This window comes from Chiloscyllium plagiosum, chromosome 22 (assembly GCF_004010195.1).
Source record: "Chiloscyllium plagiosum isolate BGI_BamShark_2017 chromosome 22, ASM401019v2, whole genome shotgun sequence".
NCBI lineage: Eukaryota > Metazoa > Chordata > Chondrichthyes > Orectolobiformes > Hemiscylliidae > Chiloscyllium > Chiloscyllium plagiosum.
Window position 1 is genome coordinate 39800534 of NC_057731.1, and position 24849 is coordinate 39825382.

The window sequence follows — 24849 nt, forward strand, 5'->3', positions numbered from 1 at the left end:
TCTCTTAAATTTCCAAAGATAAAACAAAACACGATGAAAATGTACACATTTTGCAGCCACCTTCCCCCACCCCACCAAAGCATTGAAACCTTGCGGCGAGAGAACGGTGAACTAACTGGATCAGTGGAGAAATGAGCGAGTTTTTCAGCGTCTTGCCTACATTCTCAGGGTGAGCTGCTCTCGGCAACTTGTGTTTCTGTGGGTTGAAGAACTCTCACCGGCTGGAACGGTTCTATCCCAACCCTATGCTCCTGTAGTGCTTGTTAACTCAGCTGTACTTGGGATATGTACTAACGTTGCGCAAAACACCCGAATTTACACCACAATCAATTGTTTAACATTTCCTTAATCGAGCAAGTGGAACAGAAAAAGTATCTATAATACTGAACAAAGTCTCTCATGCCTGAAGAATAACCATAGAATCCCTACTGTGTGGAAACAGGCCCTTCGGCCCAACGAGTCCACACCAACCCTCTGAAGGATAACCACCCAGACCCTATTGGTCCACATTTACCCCTGACCAATGCACCTAATCTACATATTCCTGGCAATATAGCATGGCCAATTTACCTAACCTGCGCATCTTTGAATTGTGGGTGGAAACCGGAGGAATCCCACCCAGACATGGGGAGAATGTGCAAACTCCACACAGACAGTCGCCCGAGGCTGGAATCGAACCCGGATTCCCTGGCGCTGTGAGGCAGCATAGCTAACCACTGAGCCATCGTCCCACCCAAAGAAAGAGTTATATATCCATTGTACCTGTCATATAGAGTTACATATGTCTTGTACCATCGAATAGACAAACAAATTCTTACCCTTGCAAATAATTTCAGAAAGATTGCTAAAGCAAAGTGTTTCTTTCCTGGGTGACTAAGATTTAGTTTCCAAGAAATCTGTCTTTTTATTTGCAGTTTGTTGAACTTGAAACACAAAAAAATCTTACACGCACATAATTTTAGAAAGATTGCTAAAAAGTTTTATTTTTTTCTGGGTGACTAAGATTTCGTTTAGAAGAAATCGGGCAATTTATTTGTAGTTCCTTGAACTTTACAATTGCGATGCGTACGTTTGTGAAGTCGCCAGGAGTCAAAGTTAGTTGGTGAGTTGGTACGGGCCCATTACCAGCGAGCTGCTGGACCTCAGGAATGGAGTGAGCCTGGGAACGGAAGCATTTCAAGCGGACTGCATGCGAGTTATTCTGTTAAGACCAGGGAGGACTGGTTGCAGCCGGGACGGCGGCAAGCAGTGACGATGTTGCACAGAGCTATGCACCCGCCCTGCTTTGTAACTTCGGTGCAGAGCCTCTACAGCAAGGAGCAATGGTTTTCGCAGCGCACTGAGTTCGCAGCGCATTCAGCCAGAAGTACAAGGAACACGGGAGAGAAGATGACTGTCCTACAAAACCAAGGGAGCAGCTGAAATTTGCACCGCCGCGAGTTGTAGTCGGAACTTGACGTGAAAATATCTCAAATCCTCCAACGCCCTGACGCTGTACCCTTTATTTGGCCTCAAAGCCGTTTACTACTGGCTTAAAATGAGCTCGGACAATAGTTGATAAGACAATAAAGCGAGCGTGAAGATTCGAAGAGAAAGTTAAATGATGACCATACAATGCACCTATCAAGTTCTGTTCTTGCCCAAAAGCACGATTTGAGAATTTCTCCCATCTTGCTCAATGGTTTGTTCATCCACTTTCCACGTGGGATACAACTGTGTGTGATGCGTTTGAAGGCAGGGTATTCCCCAGACTAAATAATTTATCAAAGTGTTTCCAAGTTGTCACGAATCTGAATTAGAAGAGATTTGGGTATCTGTGTGTGGTTTGTTTTGTTGCAGTTTGTTGAGTTTAAGAAGGAGACATGGTCCCTGCAATGTAGAAATCGCACGGCAAATAAAAATCCCGAGTGTTGGTTTTAAATAAAAGTTTTGGGTCGTTAATATTTCATACTCTGGGTTACGTTGAGGATAACATTGCCAATGCCAGACGCTGAATAGTTTAATACAAAGATTTATTTTAATGGCAACATTACTTTGTTTTTTACTGTTCAACAAATTCTTCCAGATTTCTGCGTCATTTTTCAAAACAAAAATTGTCTGTTGCGAGTTCTCTCAGGTTAAATAGGGATTCAGATTGACCAGTGCTGTCATTGCTTTGGTGGTGAACTCGTACATGCTGTTAAAGAATCACAAGCAGTGTCCGCTTTAAGTTGGCGAGGAATACACTTTCACACTCTCACTGGCACTCAGAGCACCGCACATTCACTTGCTGGGACGTATCTATCTGCTCCTTCTCAAACATCCTCACACGTTCACTCAGTGCACTCACATCTCAAGCCCACGCTAAGCAGAACTCGTGTGGCGTAAATTGGGAGGTTAAAATCAGAACCGCTTCTGTTTAAGGGTGTTGTGCATTGCTCCTGAATCCGGATTCAGATTAGATTAGATTCCCTACAGTGTGGAAACAGGCCCTTCGGCCCAACCACTCCACACCAACCCTCAAAAGAGTAACTCACCCTGTCCCATTTCCCTTCGACTAATGCACCTAACACTATGGCAATTTAGCATGGCCGGCACATCTTTGTGTGCTGTGGGAGGAAACAGGAGCACCCGGAGGAAATCCACGCAGACACGGGGAGAATGTGCAAACTCCACACAGAAGCCCGAGGCTAGAATCGAACCCAGGTCCCTGGTGCTGTGAGGTAGCAGTGCTAACCACTGAGCCATCATTAGGACAGTGAATAGTGTGAGTGTCAATCACTGTTACAGCTGTACTGTGAATGTTCTACCCTCATTCCTTTAAATCCCAGGTGCATTCAGACAAGTTCCCTCTGACTGGCTGATATAGTTTACAACCCATCTCCCTACATGCATGCTGCAGTTCAGACATACACACAGACTCGTCAACATTTACCTCGATATGATGTTTCACATACAAAGTCATTCACAGCATTATTTTCACAATCTTAGATACATACAATGGCACACTTTCCTCCCTTTTATACTGGAATATAAGGGGTGCATTTCTCAATCAGAAGCACTACAATTGTTCCGATTGAAGTCTTACTTACCAGTGGAAGGATACGGTTTGGTGAGAGGTTTCCAATATATAGTACCATTGTCTGTGTATTGAAATGAGAGATCACAAAAACCCTTCCGGAATTCTAGCCAAACAGCAATTACATGCCTGATAACGTGGAACGTCCAGTTGGATTATCGATCGATGAGATATGCCTAGCGCCAGCCATAAAGTTGTTGCAAACATTTCCCGAAAGCCTTATTATAGTGTCTCTACTTTAGAAAAAGACAGCATAAAACTGAGCGCCTTGGAGTGCCAGGTATCTAGGAGTTTTCGGAAGTCACTTTCCAGTGCTTCTCTATTCCAGGCCTGGGAAGGAAATTGGTGGAAATGGGTTGGGAATCGGCAGCAGGGTCTCGGATAACTGCGGCGTGCAGCGAGACCATTCGCTGCCTTCTGTTGAGCCCACACACTCCCAGTCAAACGCCCCGGGGACTACACCACATCTAAACACCAAGCATTGCGTAAGGATGCTCTGGAAAAAAAACTGACCTTTCACAGAGAACGAACACGCTGAGGGTCGGTTTGTCAACGTTAAAGATGGTACATATCGTCACATTGTCCTACATTTGCGAGGAAAGAGATATTTGATGTGAGTATATAGGATACTCCCGTTTGAAATGGCAGAGTAACTGCAGATTGAATGTTAAATGAAGCACAGAAGGGTCAGAGGAAACACAATTAACAGGAAGTACAGCCATGGTGTAGAAGGAACACAGCTCTTGTTGCGCTGCCTCTCCAAACACGGCAAGGAGGACTTAGCACACATGGTAATGATTACAATACATGTAAAAAGTGGAGAGGGTTATATGCGAGTGACACAAAACAGATTGTGTAAAGTAAAACCTGATTAATTGTAGGCAAAGAAATGAAAATATTAAGCAGATTACACACATGGTTCAGCTCTGAAGGAACGAGATAAATGCAGTCAAGGATTTAATATAAACAATTTGAACCAGTGGTGAGTAGATTGTAGTGCAGTCCGCTTCCCTCGCGGTTTAGTAACTTGCAGATCGTTCCGGCTCGATGTAGTCCTCCTTACTACCACCACTCTGCAGTGAAGTTTGTACAAAAGCGACACTGTACAAGACAGATAACAAAGGTCGGTCAGTGTCAATGATGTTTATTGACCTCACATAGCAAAGACTGATACACACACATCAGCAGGTACAATTCGATTCCTGCGATAATCCGGTGGAAACTGGCACTTTAATGAAAGACCTCAGTGCAATACATCAGAACACAACCACCACAGATTAAAAAAAACATAGACATGTCTTTATTCATTCTGCACACACCAGAACCGGCCGCATTGACATCCTGAAAGTTGCCGAGGGGGTCGGAGTGGGATCAGGAAGGAATTTGATGCCAGTGAAGTTGTTGGCGTATGATAGAGATAACATACCAGGCTCTGCGCAAAGTAGAATGAAATGGGCATAGAATTATTCTCTGAGGGTTGAAGAGTATATTTTCTGGCATGGCATTGTGACGATTTCCCATATATTTCTGCAGCTTTCAGCCACTTGAGCTGGATATGGCGAACCAAATCTACATTGGATTGCGGCAAAAGAAAAGCCATAAAGTGTCACTGTAGTTATTGTTCCGCTTGACAATATAAAATACAAAGCAGACTGTGTATTAACAGGAAATATCAAGGTTACATAAACACTGTCTTTAGCGACAGACTAAGCAGTCTGCCTCACTTTCTACTTGGAGGAGAAAATGAGGTCTGCAGATGCTGGAGATCAGAGCTGAAAATGTGTTGCTGGAAAAGCGCAGCAGATCAGGCAGCATCCAGGGAGCAGGAGAATCGACGTTTCGGGCATAAGCCCTTCTTCAGGAATCACTTTCTACTTGACCAGGCGACAGCCCCGTGCCAATTTGTAAAGTTGCACATTGCTGTTGGGTGATGATTAGTGGCGGGGAAAGTCCCAGCATTCAGCTCCTGCATCCCCAGGATACCGCATTCTAATAAGTTAGTTATCCAATTATGTTAGATATAAACCCGACTCTTATCAGTTTAGTTACAACGACTATTTACTTTCGGAACCACCTACCTGTCATTTTGCCGATAGTAAAAATTAATGAATTATCTTGTAAGTTGACAGGCCAGAAATTGGTGGAGGTCTGGCTGAACTATAACATTGTCCAAGGGCTGGAAGGAAACCGGTCGGAGGACGGAGTTCAATTTCGCCCGGGATAACAAGTCACTTATACTTCCAAAGTCCGGCGCCTTTCGGCGGCAAGGTGTTGCTGTCGCTCACAGTCCCTTCAGCTCACACACTATGACCGAAAAAATAACGATTATCGAGGAGCTAAATGGTATGCAATACTGTACTGCAGTCTGTACATTATTAAAACCATAAAAGAATTAATTTCAACAACTCTTAACAAATGCTGTAACTATCTAGACATTTATTTTATTGTTAATGTGAAATATTCAGCTTCCCCCTGTTATTGCTGGAACCGCCTGAGCTAACTATGTAATCATTTCAAGTTGTTGTATAGATTTCAATGTTAATCTGTTGGCATAAGTATTAGTTTAAAACAGAAAATTGCTTTAAAATTCATGACCATGCATGTATCATTTTACAGAATATCTTATTTAACTACAATCCAAGTCGTCCCCGTTTATGTTTCTCGGCAAGATACATGCGTCAGCATGAGCAGAGCAGAAATGGGACTCACTAATTAACGATGAACGAAGATATTTTTCATCTAAAACGCAGACTGCAGGAATTTTCTTAGAATTCTGAAAAATGTAGATGATAATGTCGATTGGTTAAATCAGACTACAACGCTACACGGAAGGATCCACGTACATACAACAGCAGAGTCACACAGAGATCCTCCTTTGTATATAAACATAAATCTGAGAGAAGCCGAAAACCTCACAAATAAAATCACTAATGTCAGAAATTTACGAAGACAACTGCATATATACTTTTTCAGACAGTTACAAAAGGGCATCCTCAAGGACCTTACACACTTGGTCACAAACGTTAGACAGACTCACGAAAAAAGATCGCTCACACTGACCTATTGTCCTATAACGTTCACGGACGGTTGACAACTAAATGCACGCATTTAATTCACACTCAAGTCAGTCACTGCAAACACGGACAGTGTTCTGCAGATCTGACACAAAGCGAATGATTAGTTGCTTCATCGGAAATAACATGTATCTTTTCCCAACACACTTTGCCCTCAGTACATTTTATGAACTTTCTCGCGCATTTGCTATTTATTATTTGTATCTTCCAAATGTGCTGTGTTTCTATGCATATTTCCGAGGTCTTGCAGTTCGATTAAATTGATTGAAAGCTTAACGGCGGCCTTCCCATCTAATCACTACTATCCTACATGAGTAGAAATGCGGCCATACTATGTTCAAATCAGCATGCCACCAACAGTACATCAGTGTGACATAGTCTTGAAGATGCAGCATGTGTAACTGAGGCCTCTAAAAGTTACAAATTGATAAAAATCTCATTCAATAAGTATAACTCCAGGAACTACATACAACCAGCAACAAACCGAGCCAGTAGAAATGTTTCTTCCTGTCTGTGAACATGTGCAACTTTAAGACCTCGTCGACCTTGTCTTAAGGTTAAACTTAAAATATCAAAGTTTCCATAGTAAGGACAAAGATAGCTGACGGAAAGGAATTGTACAAAAGGTGAGACAAATTAATCAATGTCTTAAATTATGCAAAAATTGTTACATTTTCAATTATTCCGAATACTTCGGCAGGGACTCCTACATTAGGTTAAAGCCGGCTAATGCGTTTATACAACTTGAATATTTTCACCAGTAAAGGTTGAACGATATTTGCAGCTTCTATTTAAATAAAATACCCCTTCACAGAAATATTGTGAAGCAGGATCTGAAATCGAGCCATGGACCAAAATCTTGGTTCATGAGGCAGATTTTAAGGAACCTCTTCAAGGAAGAAGATGAATTAGCGGGTCATAGAGCAACGTGAAGGGGTACTGTGTTCAGCTCACTTTGTTGAACTATTCTGAGAGATGGTCAAATAGCAGGCCATGAGCATAACACCTTAAATAAGATGTCCAGGTGTCAACACACCCATACTTTTAATTTCTACTGATAACAAAATTATTGTTTCTTCTGCTTATGGCTGAACAGTCTAGCAACATGTTAACGGTTGCTGTAACCATTCTGTCATTCTATAAAAGATTGAAATAAGGTTCTTGTAACAATCTGGGTTTCATTCTTAACTGGGCTCTAAGTTGGCTTATCAATCAGTTCAAGGGTAATTGGGGATGGGCAGTAACCCATGATGGGCAATTACCCATGATGCTTTATTCTCATATGTCCTGAAAGAATAAAGCATCATGGGTAGGGGCAACTGGGCTGTTTTGGCCACTCCATTAGGGCAAAGTCTTTGCAATGTGCTAATACAGGGAAAGGATCACCAAGTTTTTTGTACGATGGAAAACTTTGCGGATATAATTAGCTCTTCAAATAATAGACACATCGAATAAGTCTAAAGACTATTTACCCAAATTCTATGGGAAAATGTAGCAATAGAAACGTTCCACCAAAGATACACAAAGCAACATGTTTAGGTTTTATTTTCCCCTATTCTGCTCATTCTGTCAGTGGGAAGGATGGGTCGGGTGGGAGTGGTGGTAGGACTGGAATTTTACTTTGAGACGGCTCATACACTTCTCATTCTGTCAGCGTTTCTATGTAATTCACATCAACACCTAAACACAGTGCTTTTAGAAGGCAATTGTGTCATTGTAAGTTAGGATGTCATAAATCTCTGGAAAATGGTATGTGAACCCTAGGGCATCTCAACAGGTTACTTTCAGTGCGCCCAAAATGATTTGTAGAAATCTTTTTCCAGACGTATAGTGGGTGTACTGACAATCTAAAGAAACATTGATACTTATACCGGATGAATCGTATACGTACTAAATACCCTACAGCTGCAAGAACAGTATGTAATCTGCTGGAAGTAGGAATTTTAGTTCTGCAAAAGAAAAACTGGACTGATAGCATTGCCGAAGCTAAACTAAAAGAATAAGGAGCTAGCTCTACATTCTTAGATCAGGTAGCAATGTTCAAACTTTATTAATTAGCTGCATAGCGCTGGAGAATGTGTTGAGGGTGTGGAACGCAACTACACGAATGCAAAATAACTTTGCAAATTACATTTTAAAGCTGGGAGATCTAGGTTTAGACCAGTTGAAATGTGATCACAACAAGGCTGAACTAGTATTGATATGAATGAGTGCATGCAGGTTTGGCGTTTCAATTAAATTACCCCCTCTCTCAGAATGTCAGTTCCATCAAGAAATGACACCAAGAGCAATGTGCAATGTAAGGCCACCTAATTGGAAATCCGGAGTAATTATTAATCTACTCAAAAAGCGCTAGATTTTATTTTTTTTTAAATCGAGGCAATTACTTTCTAAAGAAGAGAATCACACGTCTCCTGTAGAACTCTGAATCTTCCATTACTTGTTGCACCATTGAGCTCAAATTACAGGTATTATCCAGGAGGGTGCAAGAAGTGAAAGTGTTTGGCCTTGCCTGCAAATCGAAACCAAAGCTGAGACGGTGTTAAATATTTACGTTTAAAATGATGCTAAACAATGCCAGCTTTTCAGGCTTAACATGTTGCAAAACGACTGTTCAAGAAATAAACTGTTACCTTTAGCTTAACTCAACCTACCGTTCGATCTTCTGAAACTAAAAAGACCCTCTCTCAATATCTCGACCAACCAAGTCCTAAATTGTTGCCAGTAATTGTTGCCAAATAAACAGTTCACCTTAAAAATATTATCATACAGGCCGACTTCAACAAGAGCGTGCATCCGCTACCTGATCATATGAGTTCCTTGTTGCATGAGGAAGGCATTGCAATGCGGTACTGCAAATAGACACGACAGTGAGCTCACTCCAACGCCTCTGCATTGCCTTGGTGAAACCATAATCTCTCGGCTTTCCGCACATTTCTGTTTGAGATAGGGGCAAAATTACGATTTTTAAAAACAATTTCGCGCTTCTGTTAAGGAAATGAATCGTAATCACAGGCCCATGCCCATATACACACACTCTTAACAAAATCTGATACAAAAGTTTACATGAAAAAGTACAGGACCCCTGGATCTGGAAATAAATCAAAGGTCCAGCGTCGAATTTGGTCTAGCACAGAAATTATTTGGGAAAGACATTGTCCCACTAAAAAAATGCAATTGAATAAATTTTCCGAACGAGGCTTAAACTGAGATACGCCGCAGAAATACGATGTGTTGAAATGATCAAGGAAGTTTATAATAATGGGATCAACTCCAAATATCCAGACATGAACACCCTTAATCGTTTACAGAGCTGAATGAGTTTATCGCGTTTTAAATAATTTTAGACGCCGATGAGCTTGCTACTGACTTCTAACGCTATTTCGAACTAAAGTGAATGTACACTTTATCCCACAACATGCATGCAGAATATCATTTGATATATGAAGCACCTATGTTTCTGCAAGATTTCAACATCACATTGTAAAGGGGAGATTCCTCCAATATGTGCGATTAACCATGTGTCATGTTTGATTCAATCGCAGCCTTACGGTATGTTTTATACTGCACTGTTAGTTGTTGAAAAGACCGATTAGGTGACATCTATATCGTTTTTGGAGCACTGAGAGGGCAGTAGGAATGGTGGGAATACAAACTTCTCGGGCTGGGTATAAGAAGGCGATTTTAAACATGAGGTTGCCTTATCCACTCCTCCCACCCCTAGTCAGGGGCAGACAGCGGGGTGGGGGAAAGCTTCATTCGCAGAAATGAAGCTTCTGTGAAACTGGCTCAAAACTTTAACACCGAACCCCTGATCGCGACTCTTCAACTTATGTGCCGGGCTTTTTGTTTACAAGGTGATGAAATGAACGCGACCTGAAACTTGTCCTTGCATGTTTTGTTCAATATTTGGGATTTAAAACTACCTGCCCCCTTTCTGCCGACCCTACAGGTGGGTTCACACATACTTTGACTAATATTGGGACAGATCTTGTTGTCAATCCCAGCACATCCATGCACGCGCACACACAGACACCCCCCGCTTTTGCAAAGTGCCGTCACATTTGGCGTCCACATGCACTGTAATCTGTGGACTTTTGATGCTATTCCCGTCGCCTGCACTTCCTTTGGAACTAATGGAAACGTTTGGAGCTAACGGGTCGCCTGCTACTGAACTTCCGCAAGTAGGCATTCACAGATCAGAACGCTCAGTGAAAAGATTTCGTCTGAACTTTTCGCGATCATGCAAATGAATATTGCTGCCTGGTAAACATTAATTTAGAACATTACCGTACTTATGTCTCTGTTATGGAAATGATTAGACGCTTGCATCTCTTAATGGAATAAGTTGGTTTTAGCTTGTAATTTAAAAGTTTTATTTAGCACGTCAGGGATACGTTGTAATCAAAAGCATAAACTGGCAAACGCTGTTGTTGCACTCAGCACCTGCAAAACACTGAATTCTCAATCTAGGTGTTTTAAGAAAGTGGATTATTTTTAACGAATCGGACATTTAAAAGACTGTTTTCTTTAAGTTGTACTACAACGTACTAATTAGATTGGTTCATAAATTATTCTGAATTCATGTAATATACAAGTCTAGACCATTTAATGAACGCAGGGTTTGATTACATACTCGTGATAAATCTTACTTTTTGTTTAAAAGAAAAAAAAATCAGATCCAAGTTCAAATTGAATTCGTTGCTTCAACACGAGGTCCTGGCTTGTAACAACCTGTGTACAATGACTTTGGACAGATTAACAAGCAATTAATTACATAAAGATCGGGTTGACGGAGCTGAAGCCTGTAAGAATTCTCGATGTGTATAACTCCCCAAAAATAACCACGACTCACAACACTTTGGATTTGGGTCATATTTGAGCTCAGATCAAACCTACAATACGAATAAAGGAAAATTCCTCCACCCCTCAACTCCACCCTCACCACCACAGCACCCCGCCAAAAAAAGTCCACAACGTGATTGACAAAATGATTAAAATAACAAAGAAAAAACTTTGTTCTATCTTGGTGACCATGCATTTACCTGAGCAGAAACGACAGCGGGATAAATGTTGAACTTAATAAATAACAGTATGTTGAATGTACGCACACATGATCATTTATCTTGGTGCATCAATACTTGTGCTTAAAGATGTATTCGTCATTTGTGAATCTCTGATACGCTAACTATTGAATGCACAAGACTAATAATTTCTAACGTGGCCTTATAGAATAAACCACTGAGTGGCGCTACACGCAAATGTATTAAATAATGAAGCCCAGCAATACAGTACAGAAGAAACCGTCGTCGTTATTTTAACCATGCACTGAAAAATGCATCTCTTTTCTACAATAGATCTGCTGCTTAAAATGTGATAAAATTTGCAGTTATCAGGCCTTTAAAATAAAGTCCGGCTTGAAAATGTGGTTTCTTCACCAAAAATCATTAACAAAGATCTTCTCTTATCACGTGGATTTACATCAGTGGCAGCAGGGAATGCGATACACTTATATTCCTGAAAAAAATGGATACAATCAATGGCTACATTTTCAATTGTCTATCAAGCTTAACGAAGGATTGTAACACTGAAGTGTTTTGACTCTAATGCCAACAATAGAAAGTATAACTTGGGTTGCTAGGATTTTGCGAAAAAAAATACTCATTATAACACTTCTTTGGAAAAATTATTTGCCAGGGTTTCATCCCTTTCGAAAAACTGTTTTCTTGCGTTCTTTTCCTAGGGACATAAGGGGGCTCTTTTAATTCACGTACTCTTTTCATATTCCATGGATAAATTTATTATACAGAAGATAATGTAGTCAGATAGACACTGAAACTGCTAAATATCCTCATTCTTACGTTTGTGTCATCGTGTTGCCCACTTCGTTTCCATATTATCAGCATTAGAATAACTTGAGCTTAAGCGCTTAATTTACCCTTTCTCTGTTTTAACTTCTGTTTTCAACATAATTTTCAAATTAGAGTAAAAAGATCCATTATGTTATACGTTTTTCTGTTTTAGAAAGTAAGCCGTGAGGCCATGCTAATAATTTTTAAAAGTTCTGAATAAATCTTCAGTTGTGTAGTGGTTAGAAAGGCGAGTTCATCTCTTTATGCAATGGCTTGACTGGAAATCAATGAAAAGTGTCATCGATGTGTATTCCACAGAAGAGAAAAAATAATCTATCGGTAAGACCAAACATGAGATAGGACACTTAAAATTGTGTTCAACTAATAGAGAGTTAAAACTGTACATTTTGCTAAAATATGTTTTCTTTTGTATTTTAAAAGACATTTAGTTGATTCCTGTATTTATACATTCTTTGGCAAATTGATTGATAATCTGATGTTTGGGGATATATCTACATGCATAAAGAGAAAGAGTTCACCGTATCATCTATTGTCGTACATTAGTATACAAATGGTCTAATTGGCGTAACTATGCTCCCAGTCGACCTTGCACAGTTTAGTTGTGAGCGATTCATCCCGCTTCATCTGATATTTTGAAGTGTCTGCCCGATTTAACATTGGATGCGAATTGAGCTTCTCACAAATAAGGTCCCCTCTATCTTATCAGTAAAGTCCCACTTTTATTCAAGAGCACGTCACAAACTCATAAAGTATGACACGTGTTGCATTTTGAAAAGGATTAGAGTTTGGTTTCATGAATTAAACATTCATTGATTGCAGAATAACGAGCCTGAGCGTTTCCTACTGCACACTAAAATCCATTTGTCATTATTTAGTGCTCATATACCTCATTAAGTGGTACGTTTAGGCATCTAATTGTACCCCGATAGCCACTAATTTGCTCTTTATTACAATAAACCTTGTATGTGACTTTTATTTTCCTATTGCCCGGCACGGCGAGGCCTCACTGTAAAACACAGGCAAACTTTCGAAGATACAGTTTGAATTGGAGCAAGGAAAATATTTCCCTTTAATAACAAAACTCGTTTGTCCCTTGGTGGGAAAAAGATTGATTCGCTTAACGATTACCTTCTCAGTAATTTCAAGATGATGGCAATTTGAAAGAATTAAGAACATAAAATATTATCGGCGCCTTCAAATGAATTTGTACCGGTGATTTATGAGAACAACAATCAAACTCTTGACTGAGGTCACGATGAACACTTTATTAGCTCACTTCTTTGACTATAATTTTAAAATAATGTCATTAATATCTCTGCAAAACTATTGAGGTTGCACAATCACTTTGGAATCTTTATAAACCTACTGCGTAAAAAAAATAAGATGCTTAGCAAAGGTTCTATTCCTGAATTGACTCGAGGTCACGGTCACTTTTCATTAGACAATGGGCAAAGAAGCTGACCTGAAAGATAGGAGCATGCAATAGATAATTACGCAGTTGATACTGTATTTTCCAAATATTCGGGTTAGTGGTCTTTAACTCCAACGTAAACGTAACGTTAAATCCAATATTCGGCGAAGAAGGTGTTGGTCAGGTGGGGATGGGAGGGTAGGACTTACAGGACAGTCAATAATCAAAGTTGTTCGGGCCATTCTATGTACTCGTTTCTTTTGTTCTTAATCCCTCGTTGCGCGTTTGTGTGATTTCACCTGATTCTCCACAACATTTTTTAAAGTACCCTTCATGGAGCAATTAAAAAAAGAATATACTATCGATGCAATCTTAAACATATTCACATGCAATTTGAATGTAGAAAATATTTTGATTTATTAAACACGCAAACAAGTACAGTTAAGTACTGACAATGTCAACATGCTTTTCCATTAATGCCTCCCATCTTTGAATACACCATCCTCTTCCGCTAAATAAATTCTACTTGTTGAAATGGTTGTCAATGTGTTGGTTAAGGATTAAAAATCCACTTCAATTCTGCCAAAAGGTTTATAGTTAACCTTGAACTAAAAACACAGACATAACATTGAACCGTGAGGAACCACAGCACGTCCGGTGCGTAAATGTGTGTTTTTTTTCTTAATTGTGCGCTAAAATTTGATTTTTATTTGCCTGAATCATTATCAGTTTCATAACGTAGGGTCATTTTGATGATCTTTTTTTTGAACTAATAGTATGTCGGCATGTCCAGTATTTCCGGGACACCAAACTACTAATTAAAGTGCTTGCCTATTTCAACCTTTATGGAAAATACAAAATTTAATTTCATAGAAAGTTACAATAAAACTGGGAAGCTTTGGAAGTGTAATTATCTAATAAACCTGTGTTGTAAAAGTTTAAAAATAATTATAACTGCATTTATTCCTATATCTGCCAAAATCTAACAGCTTGAATCAATGGGAACTTGCATGTACCGTACAGAACGCAACGTGCACATCTTCCAAATCTGCTGCTGATTTTTATTGATAGCATTGCTATTTGGTAATAACCATTTAAATAACATTTTTCTCTGATTTGTAAATGCAAAGCATGCTTGTAAAACGCGATAGCGAGCGAGCAGTGTTTCCTTGTGCATTTGAATCATTTTCAGCTTGGACTCCTGATTCTGATATTTTTATAAAGTGTAACACTGATTGGGTGATAGACGGCAGAATGCTCACATAACTATCTTACACAACACGCCGAACATAACCTGTCATTTGTTTCTGAATATGTACCTAACCCGATTTGCGTTATATTCAGAACATATTATACGATGTAGTAGTCAGAAAAGAAATTACGACCCATGATATTGATGCTGAATTTTAATTCGAATCATGACCGAAATCATGAAAACACATGAATAATTAAAAGTGATTCATTGTGACCTACATTAGGGGAAGAAATAAAATATAATTTCCCCTAGCGCTCAAGCCTCACAAAGCTATAAAGTTGAAGTTGTTTATTTGAGAACTGCCGCTTCGCTGTGGGATTAGTATGAAACTGAATGGGTTCATAATACCCTAGAACTTCAAACCAAGCTCCATCATGGGTCTAGAACATTCTTTGATGTCGACCCGGTCACTCTTACCAAACATAAAGTAATAACTAGAGTTCTGACCCTTAAAATAAGAGAAATATTTTTCTGACTGAGATGAAATTGAAAGATAAGATTAACCGAGTCTCTGTCTCAAATAATATTCAATCATTTAACAATGTCTTCCATTGTGCCAATATTAAAAGGGTCATTCATTGAAATTGCGGGCATCGCGCGCGCAGATAAAGCCTTCAATATTTGTCAGGAGTTAGCTGTTGTGGTGATTTTGCTATATGCCCAACATAGAGGAGAACAATTTTTATTTTTCTGTGAAGTCTATGTTGCCAGTTCTTTAATAACACCGGGCAAATAAAAAGGAGCTTTGCACTCTCCCAAGATGGAAACATCATCACGTTAAAACATCTGAGCTTCCAAAGACTCACGCGGCTTTGCCGTTATTGAATTTATTCTGATATCAGTAACAAAACGGAATAATGTTCTTGACGTCATTGTTATTTTGATAATAATAAAAGAGCGCGATATTTAAAACGACAAGAGGTTTAATTGCCACAGCTTGAGGAACAGCTCGAGCTGTTGTGTTATGGCAATAATTAAAAATGAACGACAATGGTTTACAGTAAAAGGCGCAGTCGAACACCTCCGCCTCCACCTTCAAACTGCTGTCTGCCACAGTTCAAAAACATACAGAGAAACGGGACAGCGCAGCCATGCTAAGCCGTTTACATTTATACCTCAATGAAACATGTACGTGTGGGCAACACTTACAATCCCAAAATTTAAATGACACCTTTTAGAGAAACAACTGGGGTTAACCGATTGGTGGGAAGGCTTTGTAGAGCTGGAGGGGCTACCTGCACCTAGAACATACAGCCTCCTCAAATATAATGGGAAGGATAGAGTAAACTGACTGATTAACAAGGCGCTTCAATATTTAATCTCCTGACCTTAATGAATGCGGGAAATACCTGTTTACGGGACTCTCAGGAGTGGAATGCAATTAACTGCGGAAGAATGAGACATGCTGGGCTCTTAATTCTTTGTGTTGACTTAATACTGCCCGAATTATTAACATGCAGCAAAGAGAAAGGAGCATTAACGCACTCAGGAATCATGCAGATTGCGCAGAGTCGATATAATTATCTAATTGTATAATTCCCCTACCTGACCAATAGAAATGTAGAGGATTCAGTCCGAACAAGGTCCCTGGACACGAGGCGGTAACCAAAACAAGGAGCCATCCCGAAACTCCGGGAGACTGCGCTCTCTTCATCTGAAGGAGATTTAGTATTTTGTTGTTTTAAGAATCATTTGTAAAGCCACCTTCTAATCCCGTTTTACTGTTCTATATTGTGCGCTGCAGTGGAAATTTAAGGAAGCGTTACAACGTGAGCCGGAGGAAATTCAGTGCACACTCTGAAAGCCGCGCCTACAGCAGCTTCCACTCCACAAATGTTTGTCGTTCCTGTATTTTAAGAAAAGGTATTTACTTATCGGATGCTTTGTCACATTGCGTTCGGGCTTTTGTATGTGTGTGTTGCAAGTACCGAATAGCCGAGCAGTTTTTTTTCCGCTCTGCTAGATGGGTTGTTGAGCCATGACTGGTTGCCGAGGGTTTTGTTTTTATTTCGGGGGGGGGGGGGGGGTGGAGGGGTGGGGGATGGTGGCTGAACGGTCGGGGTTTGGGCTGGTGCTTTGATCCATTCCGTATGGATGTAGTCCGCCTCTCCGGGTTTAAACAGCAATTGACGCACTTTAAGAATCTTCCCTCAACCTCAAGGCGAGTAATAGCGACCAATCATCGAGCCATTACAGGGCTTCAGTGGAAGCTGTTTATGTGATATCAGCACTAATTAGCCCATGAACTAACAAGTCGTTTGCACAACTTTTCAGGCGTGTGATAAAGTGACCGCATAGATGGATTGTCTCTGGACTATGTGGACACATCGCGACTAAAAGTGTACTCGGACCAACTTTTAATGTACTCTCTCTTCAATCTGAGCATTTATACTTCTTTTTGGGGAGGGGGGGAAGTATCGCACAACCGCCCTCTTTTCTCTCTCTCTCTCTCTCTCTCCCGCACTGAGGATATACTGACTGGCAAGTCATGTTCCAGCCAACACCTAAACGGTGTTTCACCATTGAATCTCTGGTAGCCAAGGATAGTCCGTTGCCTGCGTCGAGAGCCGAGGAACCTATAAGGCCAGCCGCCCTCAGCTATGCAAACTCTAGCTCAGTGAATCCATTCCTGAACGGCTTTCATACCGGCGGCCGGGCCATCTACTCCAACCCGGATCTAGTGTTCGCCGATGCGGTCTCTCATCAAACCAACACGGCGGTGCCTGTTCACCCGGTCCCTCCACACGCTTTAACTGGTCACCCACTGCAATCTTCTCATTCTCCACATCCCCTGTTCACATCGCAACAAAGAGATCCTTCGAGTTTCTATCCATGGCTAATACACAGGTACAGATATCTGGGACACAGGTTTCAAGGTACGTCTGTCTTTTTAAAAAAAATGCACTGATTTCTTTTTTTCTCTCTCTCTCTTTCTCTAAATTTTGTTATTCATTTTCGACTCATTTCCAACTCGTCGCTATTTCATACAAGTCGCCGAGGCCGATCTTGGAGAGTGGATCGCCTTTAACTTCTTGCGTGCTGAAGTAACTAGGGAAAGTTGAAAGCCGGAGTTTGTTGACGGGCCTGTTCTGCAGAGCTTGAGCCGAGCAGGCTGCAATATCGGCGGAAACGGTGCCTGTGTCTCCCGGTTCCTCAAAAGCAGCGAGTCGCCACGGGCAGCGAGAACCCAGGCGGAGGTTGAACTTACTGGGTTTTTTTGGGGGGGTGGGTGGGATGGGGGGTTGCGGAATGGGGTGGGGGAATAACGTGCTGGGTCTGGACACACCTCACCCTCTGAATTCGGCTCCGGGGCACATTCAAAGCGACTCAACAGCCGGTATTTTGTTAGAAATTTTCTTTTCTGGGTCATTTGTTGCTATAGAAGGGGCCAGGCTTCCAGGAATGGACTTTGCACGGTGTTTAATTCAAGGAAATGTCTGAATTCCACAAGACAGGCTCTTTCTTGAGATCTTGCAGTTTTATTTAATTCTGTGAAACTACCTGGACATGGAATGGAATTGTTTAAAAAAACACGCACATTGCACTCATTTATTCGGTGAAATGGACTGAAACGCGCGGATATGAATTATTTTCGTGTCTGTTTAGACGTCAAACGAGCCTGTGCTTTTGCACTTCGTGATCAGCATTTTAAAAAAATATTTGAGTAAACTAATTAATTTCAATGGTTCATGACGGGCGCTTATGGTTTACTCTTCGTAAATCGATTAAGATGGCATTTTTATTAACAAGTGTAGTTCATAAAATAGTGTTTGTTCTCTGCTGTTGAGTTCAGCTGTAACGGCCTACACAGCCTCAGCTCTGCACTGAAAGGCGACTAAACAGCTCGGATGAACCATATTCGTTCAGAGCTCACGAGCAATGCTGCGCTCGATTGATTTATTTTAATGTAACTGAAATATATCACTTTAAGCGAATTAGCTGAAACCAAATTGATATTAAATGCTTGCCTGTCGGAGAGCTACACAGCGGCTTGAATAACTTCAGCACAAAATGTTTTTTTTTGGTGAATAGAGATTAATTTCAACAGTAACAAAGTGATGGATTTGGTCCTGCTTCCTGAATTCTTTTCTTGTGTCAATCTCAGGCAACGAGACGAGCCCGGAGAGTTTTTTATTGCACAATGCACTGGCCAGAAAGCCCAAACGCATCCGAACGGCCTTCTCCCCGTCTCAGCTGCTGAGGTTGGAACACGCTTTTGAGAAAAATCACTATGTGGTGGGGGCCGAGCGGAAACAACTGGCCCACAGTCTCAGTCTCACAGAAACTCAGGTGAGAGCGCGAACCATTCGCTGGGGGTTGTTTATCCTCTGTTTATCAATGATCCATCAAATAACTGCAGCTTGGCTGAAATGAAGGCTTCAAAAAGCCTTTCTTTTTGTAACATTCGCTTTGACTGGATCTTGTCAGCAAGTCCCCGCGCAATTTGATGCTTTAGTAGCAGGCTGTTGTAAAATACGGTATTTTAAAAATACTTACAACTACATCAAGAAGGATTATTTTTCATAAATTAAATGTCCACCGGGAAGGAACTGGTCAATTAGTCAACGTTGTCTATTTCTTTGATGGTTTTAAATTGTCTTTATATGCATTTTAGGGATGATCAAAACAATCAGATGAAATTACACGAGTTTACACATTAATCGCATGCAATTACCGTACAGGGCTCGGGAATAATTTACAATCGATCTGCACCACTCGTCCCGGCGCTGGGAAAGTGATTGTATTCTTAAGGGCTTTGTACTTTGAGCTTGTTAGGTGGGAATGATGTTTGGGATTTTCAGTGCAGCCGTTCAAGAGAAGGGAGACTCAGAGAAGCACCGATGACATCTGACTTTCCGCGGCCCCTTGGATATTGGTTTCAGTTCATGTCTGTGAGCAAGTTGCTAGCGTTAGCGAAATCATAACAATTCAATAACAATCATAACAACAATTCAGGAGTGGAGTGGGCGCAGGTAAAAAGTGAAAGCGGCTGGGATAGGAAACAGCGCGCAGCCAGGCTCACAGTCTGTGGACAAGCGTCGCTTTGAGGCTTTGTGTTTTTCAAAACCGTATCGGGCAAAACATTGTGGGAGAACAAATGCATCGCCGTCTTCATTTGCCTGTCGAACAAGGGAGCGGTCAGGCTTAATTTCCTAGTTAATGTGGTTTTTAAGGTGCCTTTGTGTGATCGCGAATCGATGCTGACTGGGGTCTTTTGTCCTGGTGCCGCGCATGGCCTGAGCAAAGGCATCTCTTTGGAAAACCAGTAGCATCCCCCTCAATTAAGAGAGAGAGAGAGAGAACAGGTTCATTTTCATTCGCTGACTAATGGGGGTAAAATTACAAGACCAGTGTATGTTTTATATGAAGGCGGACTCAAATGTCGGCATGTTGTTTTCTCTATTTATCTACAAACTTTACTTCATTTTACTGTTAATAAAATAGAACGGCATTTGTGCGGGCAATTAGAATTATTTCTCCCTATATGTTTTTTCAGTCATTGGCCATCTGTTTCTGTGTGCAATGTATTGATTTGGATTTTACTTCTGAAGCGCTCTGAGGTTTGCACCAAAGCCCAGACTAAGCAATTTCAAAGAGGAAACATCACTTTGGAAAGTTGACATGTTTGAAAAGTTCAATGCGGAGATCAGCGCGCTGGTCCCTCTGTCACTTGTTCCTAACTAGACAGTTCAGGTATCCCAGTCACTCCATTGGGAAAACGCGTTTCATTTATGGATTTTAAAAAGTACATTTCGGCTTTATGATCGTCCTTAATCGGTGACCGCTTCTGCCAAAAAAAAGCGAGATTGTTCTGTGAACATAGAAAGGTGAACGAATGGAGATTGGGGGAAGAGACTGGGATCAAGGTTGTGAGGTCAGGAGAGAACATTTGGGGCCGAGGGGGATATACATGCAACTTCATTGGAAGAATGTTGTACTTTTCGGCTTTTATATTTCAGTCTGTTGTATTTCTAGATCTAATCGTGTCCCTCTGATCTCCTCGTTGTTAAATAAAGCGCAATGTCTTGTGCAGATTAACCCCACACACCATTTTAGTAGTTTGCATAGAAATAACTTGCACGTATGTTTGCTCTCGTTGCATTTTAGTGTTTTTATTTATGATATTATTAACTAATGTGCCGAATTATAATAGTAAGTTATATTTTTTAGTTTATTATTTAGCTGATCTATAATATAATATTAAACGCGTTGCAGATTCCTTAAAAGAATTCATGTTCCAAGTAGGAAACACCCCCAGCAAACAGCCTGCCAAGTGCCAAATAAATCAGTAACAATTGCGCTAAACAAATGTTTTGTTGGAAATCAGAGCGAAATTTTCATCGCTTTACTGACACATGCCGCTCTATAAAATGTCTGCACCGCTAATACCGGCTGGAAGACCGGAAAGCGAGGAAGTCTGCTGGCTACTGTCGAATTCATTGAACCTTTGGTATTTTTTCAGGTAAAAGTTTGGTTTCAGAACAGAAGGACGAAATTTAAACGACAGAAACTGGAGGAGGAAGGGACAGACGCCCAGCAGAAGAAAAAGGGGACCCACCACGTCAATAGGTGGAGGCTTGCGACCAAACAGGCGAGTCCTGAGGAGATCGATGTCACCTCGGACGATTAGGAACTGAAATATTCGTGTCAAACTATAGTGTTAACTTTCAAGCAGCACAGTTGCTGATGTAGAGAGGAGAAAAAAAGGGGAAACGAACACTTCAACCAAATGCAATTCCTGTGACGAGGCAGCTGGGGTAAGAAGAGGTCCGAGAGGTGGCACTGCGCGCACCGTGAACTGTCCAGAGACAGCAATCAATCAACTCCGGGGCAAGATGATTGACAAGCGAACTTGTTCATGTTGTATGCAGTCCGCTTTCATGCGTACTTCCAATCCAATTCCGGACTTTTTTTTTTGCACTTCCGAATTTAAATATTAAAAAAAAACTGAATGGGAAAACCAAAATCCACACCTGTTTCAGAAACTTGAATTGCATGTGAGCCGCTCGTGAAAAGATGGATTATTATTCAAACAAAAAAGCGGGACTTATTTTTTTATTTTTTTCTTATTTGCTTTGAGAGAAGTTCTGTCAGCTGTGTGCTTCTTTTTACAGAAAAAAATGCTGTTTTAAAAAAAAACTCCTGTTAAATAATACAGTCGACGTGATTGTAATACTGCTTTATGAAGTAGAAGTGCTGCGTCTTAGTGTTCTACAAAACCAATAAAGTTAGACATCATGTTTTCTTTTAAGAAAAGAATCGTTTTGACCACGATTTCGGTCCTTTATTTAAAACAAGAACTTTTTTTTTGAAAAATAAACGTTTAAAGAGTATTCCGCATTTTCCTTCCGCATCAATCTGAAGCGAAAACAACATTTCGGTGAGGTGGCATTTTGTTTGGCGGAACTTGTTCGCAAATTGCCACCGAAAGGACTGTCGGCGAAAGAAAGAAAGTAGCAGTAGCCATCTCTGGACGGTTAGGGTTCAAGAAGGCGCTGAGCTTCTTAAATCCGTGTTTATAGCGACACTAAAATTAAAGATGTTTCTGTAATGTCTTCTATCGAATGTAGATATTTGTGTTTGTTGAGTTTGTTGCAATTCTAACACATGATACTTCCAAGAAGTATGTCAATGTCATTTTTGTCAATAAAGGTTTATCCATTTGCTGCTCAGAGTTATCAAAGGCAATCAGATATGTATGAATTATTTTTACCCAAAAAACGGTTATTAATCTCTATCTCTTAATATTTTTTCCACCGGATTTTTAAAGAACAAATCGACCGGTTTGAAGATATTGAGCTAGTTAACCCTTAGAATGCTGGATGTTTTTGTAACGTTCCAGAAGAACGCAAATCTTCGCTTAAGTCCAGTTGACGGATAATTGCCAGGATGTGTAAATGTGTTAAATGTTATATTAAGAAGTGATGCAGAGTAGTTATTTATCATTTTTGGTTATTTGCGTATTTTTTTAAAAAAAGTGGAATTGTGTTTGCGCCTGTCTCCCATAATCAAACTCTTCAATCATTACCTGCATTTTGAGGGGGGGGGGGGGGGGGAGGGGATGCAGTGTGCGTGTGAAGGAAATCCAAATCTTTGTTGTTTGGTATTTTATTTGCCATGGTATTGTTTTGTTTTTGTATCTCACATACAAAGCAGAAACGGAAAAGACGCACAAACTAAAATCACTTCGCTGGTGTCTGACATGTTCACCTCACAAAACGATATCGATTTTTTTTATTATTTTAATTGAAATCGTAATTAAAACTGTAGCATTTGAACTGTTTGTAACCAGCTCTTGACTACAAAACGGGTTTCTGAGCCAGGCAATGTTTTTCATGGTTCATTTACTTTTCATCCTGATAGACTGCATTAATCAGTTTTATTTCCATTGACAGAAACCTCGTCTGCTCTGTACAGCTACAAAGAGTCCTGAAATCTTTTGTGAAAGTGCAAATCAGTTTCAGCAATTATCATACCAGGAATATGAGGAAAGCGGAGGCAGCGCCAATGGTTCGTTTAATCTCTTAATCCGTGAATAGAGGGAATAGTTTGACATAACTCAGGACAATCTCACCAGTCGTCATACTGTGATACGGTGCAGTTACAAAGTACAGCAAAAATAACTGCTTTGTTTTAACCCGCGATTTTTTTTTAAAAACTGCACAATTAATTGCTGTGCACACGCGTCCTCTCAATGCAGAAACAACGTTTGGAGAAACCGAGAGCGATACAGGACCCTGAGTATCGAGGGGATTTTAATAAAATACAATCATGGCGCAGACTGATATATATGGAACCAGATTTGTTTTACATTATGGGCAACAAGCCAAGTTTAACGGCGTTTGCAAGTTTATTGATATGTATAGGTCCTTCCTTTCCCCCCGTCTGTTGCCGGCCGCTTGTTTTACCTTGTTCGGGGATCACAGCAATTTCAGAAATAGTTGCTACGACTCGCTTTTCACATTTTGATTTTTTTCTCTCTCTGTTAAATTTTAGGCCGGTGCTACGGCGTATTCTATGGCTGGGGCATTTGATTAACAATATGCAAGTGAGTCCATAGTCCTTGATTATAAAGCTTTGCACTTAAGAACAGCGTGGCCAGTTTCCTAAATGGTTTCCCATCTGGATCGGGGGGTGGGGGTGAGGGGGGAGGAGGCTTCGTCTTGTGCTATACATATACTTAGCAGGAAGAACTTAAAGCGTCCTGCGCACTAACAGCAATAAATCTTTTGAGAATACCATTAGCTTTGAAAAACCTAAAAGCTTTATTACAAACCGATCTTTGAAAATAGGGGATTAGGAGGCTGAAAAGGTTCCACAATACTTAGAAGAAAAGGTTTCATGCTAATGAGGTTAATGCCCTTTGTATCGCAGGACTACACAACTTCATTACTCACTATCTCAGCGTACACCAAGCGGCGCTGACGACCCTGCTACCGCTGAATACACATGAGCTTTCCCTGACCGGCTAAAGAAGGATTTTATACCAGGTCTGTTCAAACTAGATAATTATATCTTTTCAAGTTGGAATTAAGATAAATAACTGGAGGAAAAGGCGGCTTGCCTTGATCCCTTGAACCAAATTCGGCGCACTTTTTCTAAGCATCAGACAGTGACAGGACAGTTAATTCAGTAAAGTTCCTGTATCTTGTCCCGCTGACTCCATTTACTCATTTTCTCGATGGCAAAAAAAAAGCTGTGTGCTAATTATGCTGCAAATTTTGCTGTTGTTTAATTATGCCATTCTACATATAAATTTCTCGAATAAAGTATCCGCTTTCATCATTTCCAAGCTCCGAATGTCATTGCATAGAAAAAACTCACAATAATAAAAGCCCGTAATTCTTAATCCCCGGTGGCACTGTTTATTGTGTGTTGCTGTGTTAAAATCATCTCCTATTGTGGAGATTTAGGATTAATATTGCCATTAAAATATCAAAGTGATAGGTCTAGTTAATAGCGCGGGATTATCTAGAATGGTAATGATAGTTGGGGGTGGGGGTGGGGGTGGGGGTGAGGGGTGAGGGACACAAGGTTGGGTTTGCACCACATTTTATTTGATTCTGACCTGCCGTCATTGCGGATAGCGCTCCTCTGCAGCAATGTACCTGCTCCCAGACTGGGGATCCAGAGCGGTTTCTTTCCAGCAGGATAATAGCAAAGGTGCTCCAGTGTTG

The 24849-nt window shown here is 40.6% G+C and overlaps 1 protein-coding gene and 2 long non-coding RNA genes across 3 annotated transcripts; all 3 read left to right on the forward strand.

Moving 5' to 3' along the window:
- Window positions 1–5309: 5309 nt before the first annotated feature.
- On the forward strand, window positions 5310–5998 carry LOC122561231. Its single transcript, XR_006314951.1, has 2 exons — window positions 5310–5401; window positions 5675–5998. It is a non-coding gene; the product is annotated as an uncharacterized LOC122561231 (long non-coding RNA).
- Window positions 5999–16886: 10888 nt separating this feature from the next.
- Window positions 16887–22360, forward strand: emx2 (empty spiracles homeobox 2). Its single transcript, XM_043712842.1, has 3 exons — window positions 16887–17547; window positions 18777–18961; window positions 21135–22360. Exons 1-3 carry the CDS (start codon window positions 17160–17162, stop codon window positions 21300–21302), a joined length of 741 nt encoding a protein of 246 aa, XP_043568777.1. The 5' UTR covers window positions 16887–17159; the 3' UTR covers window positions 21303–22360.
- Window positions 22361–23070: 710 nt separating this feature from the next.
- LOC122561233 lies at window positions 23071–24630 on the forward strand. Its single transcript, XR_006314953.1, has 3 exons — window positions 23071–23182; window positions 23669–23720; window positions 24047–24630. It is a non-coding gene; the product is annotated as an uncharacterized LOC122561233 (long non-coding RNA).
- The last annotated feature ends 219 nt before the right edge of the window (window positions 24631–24849 follow it).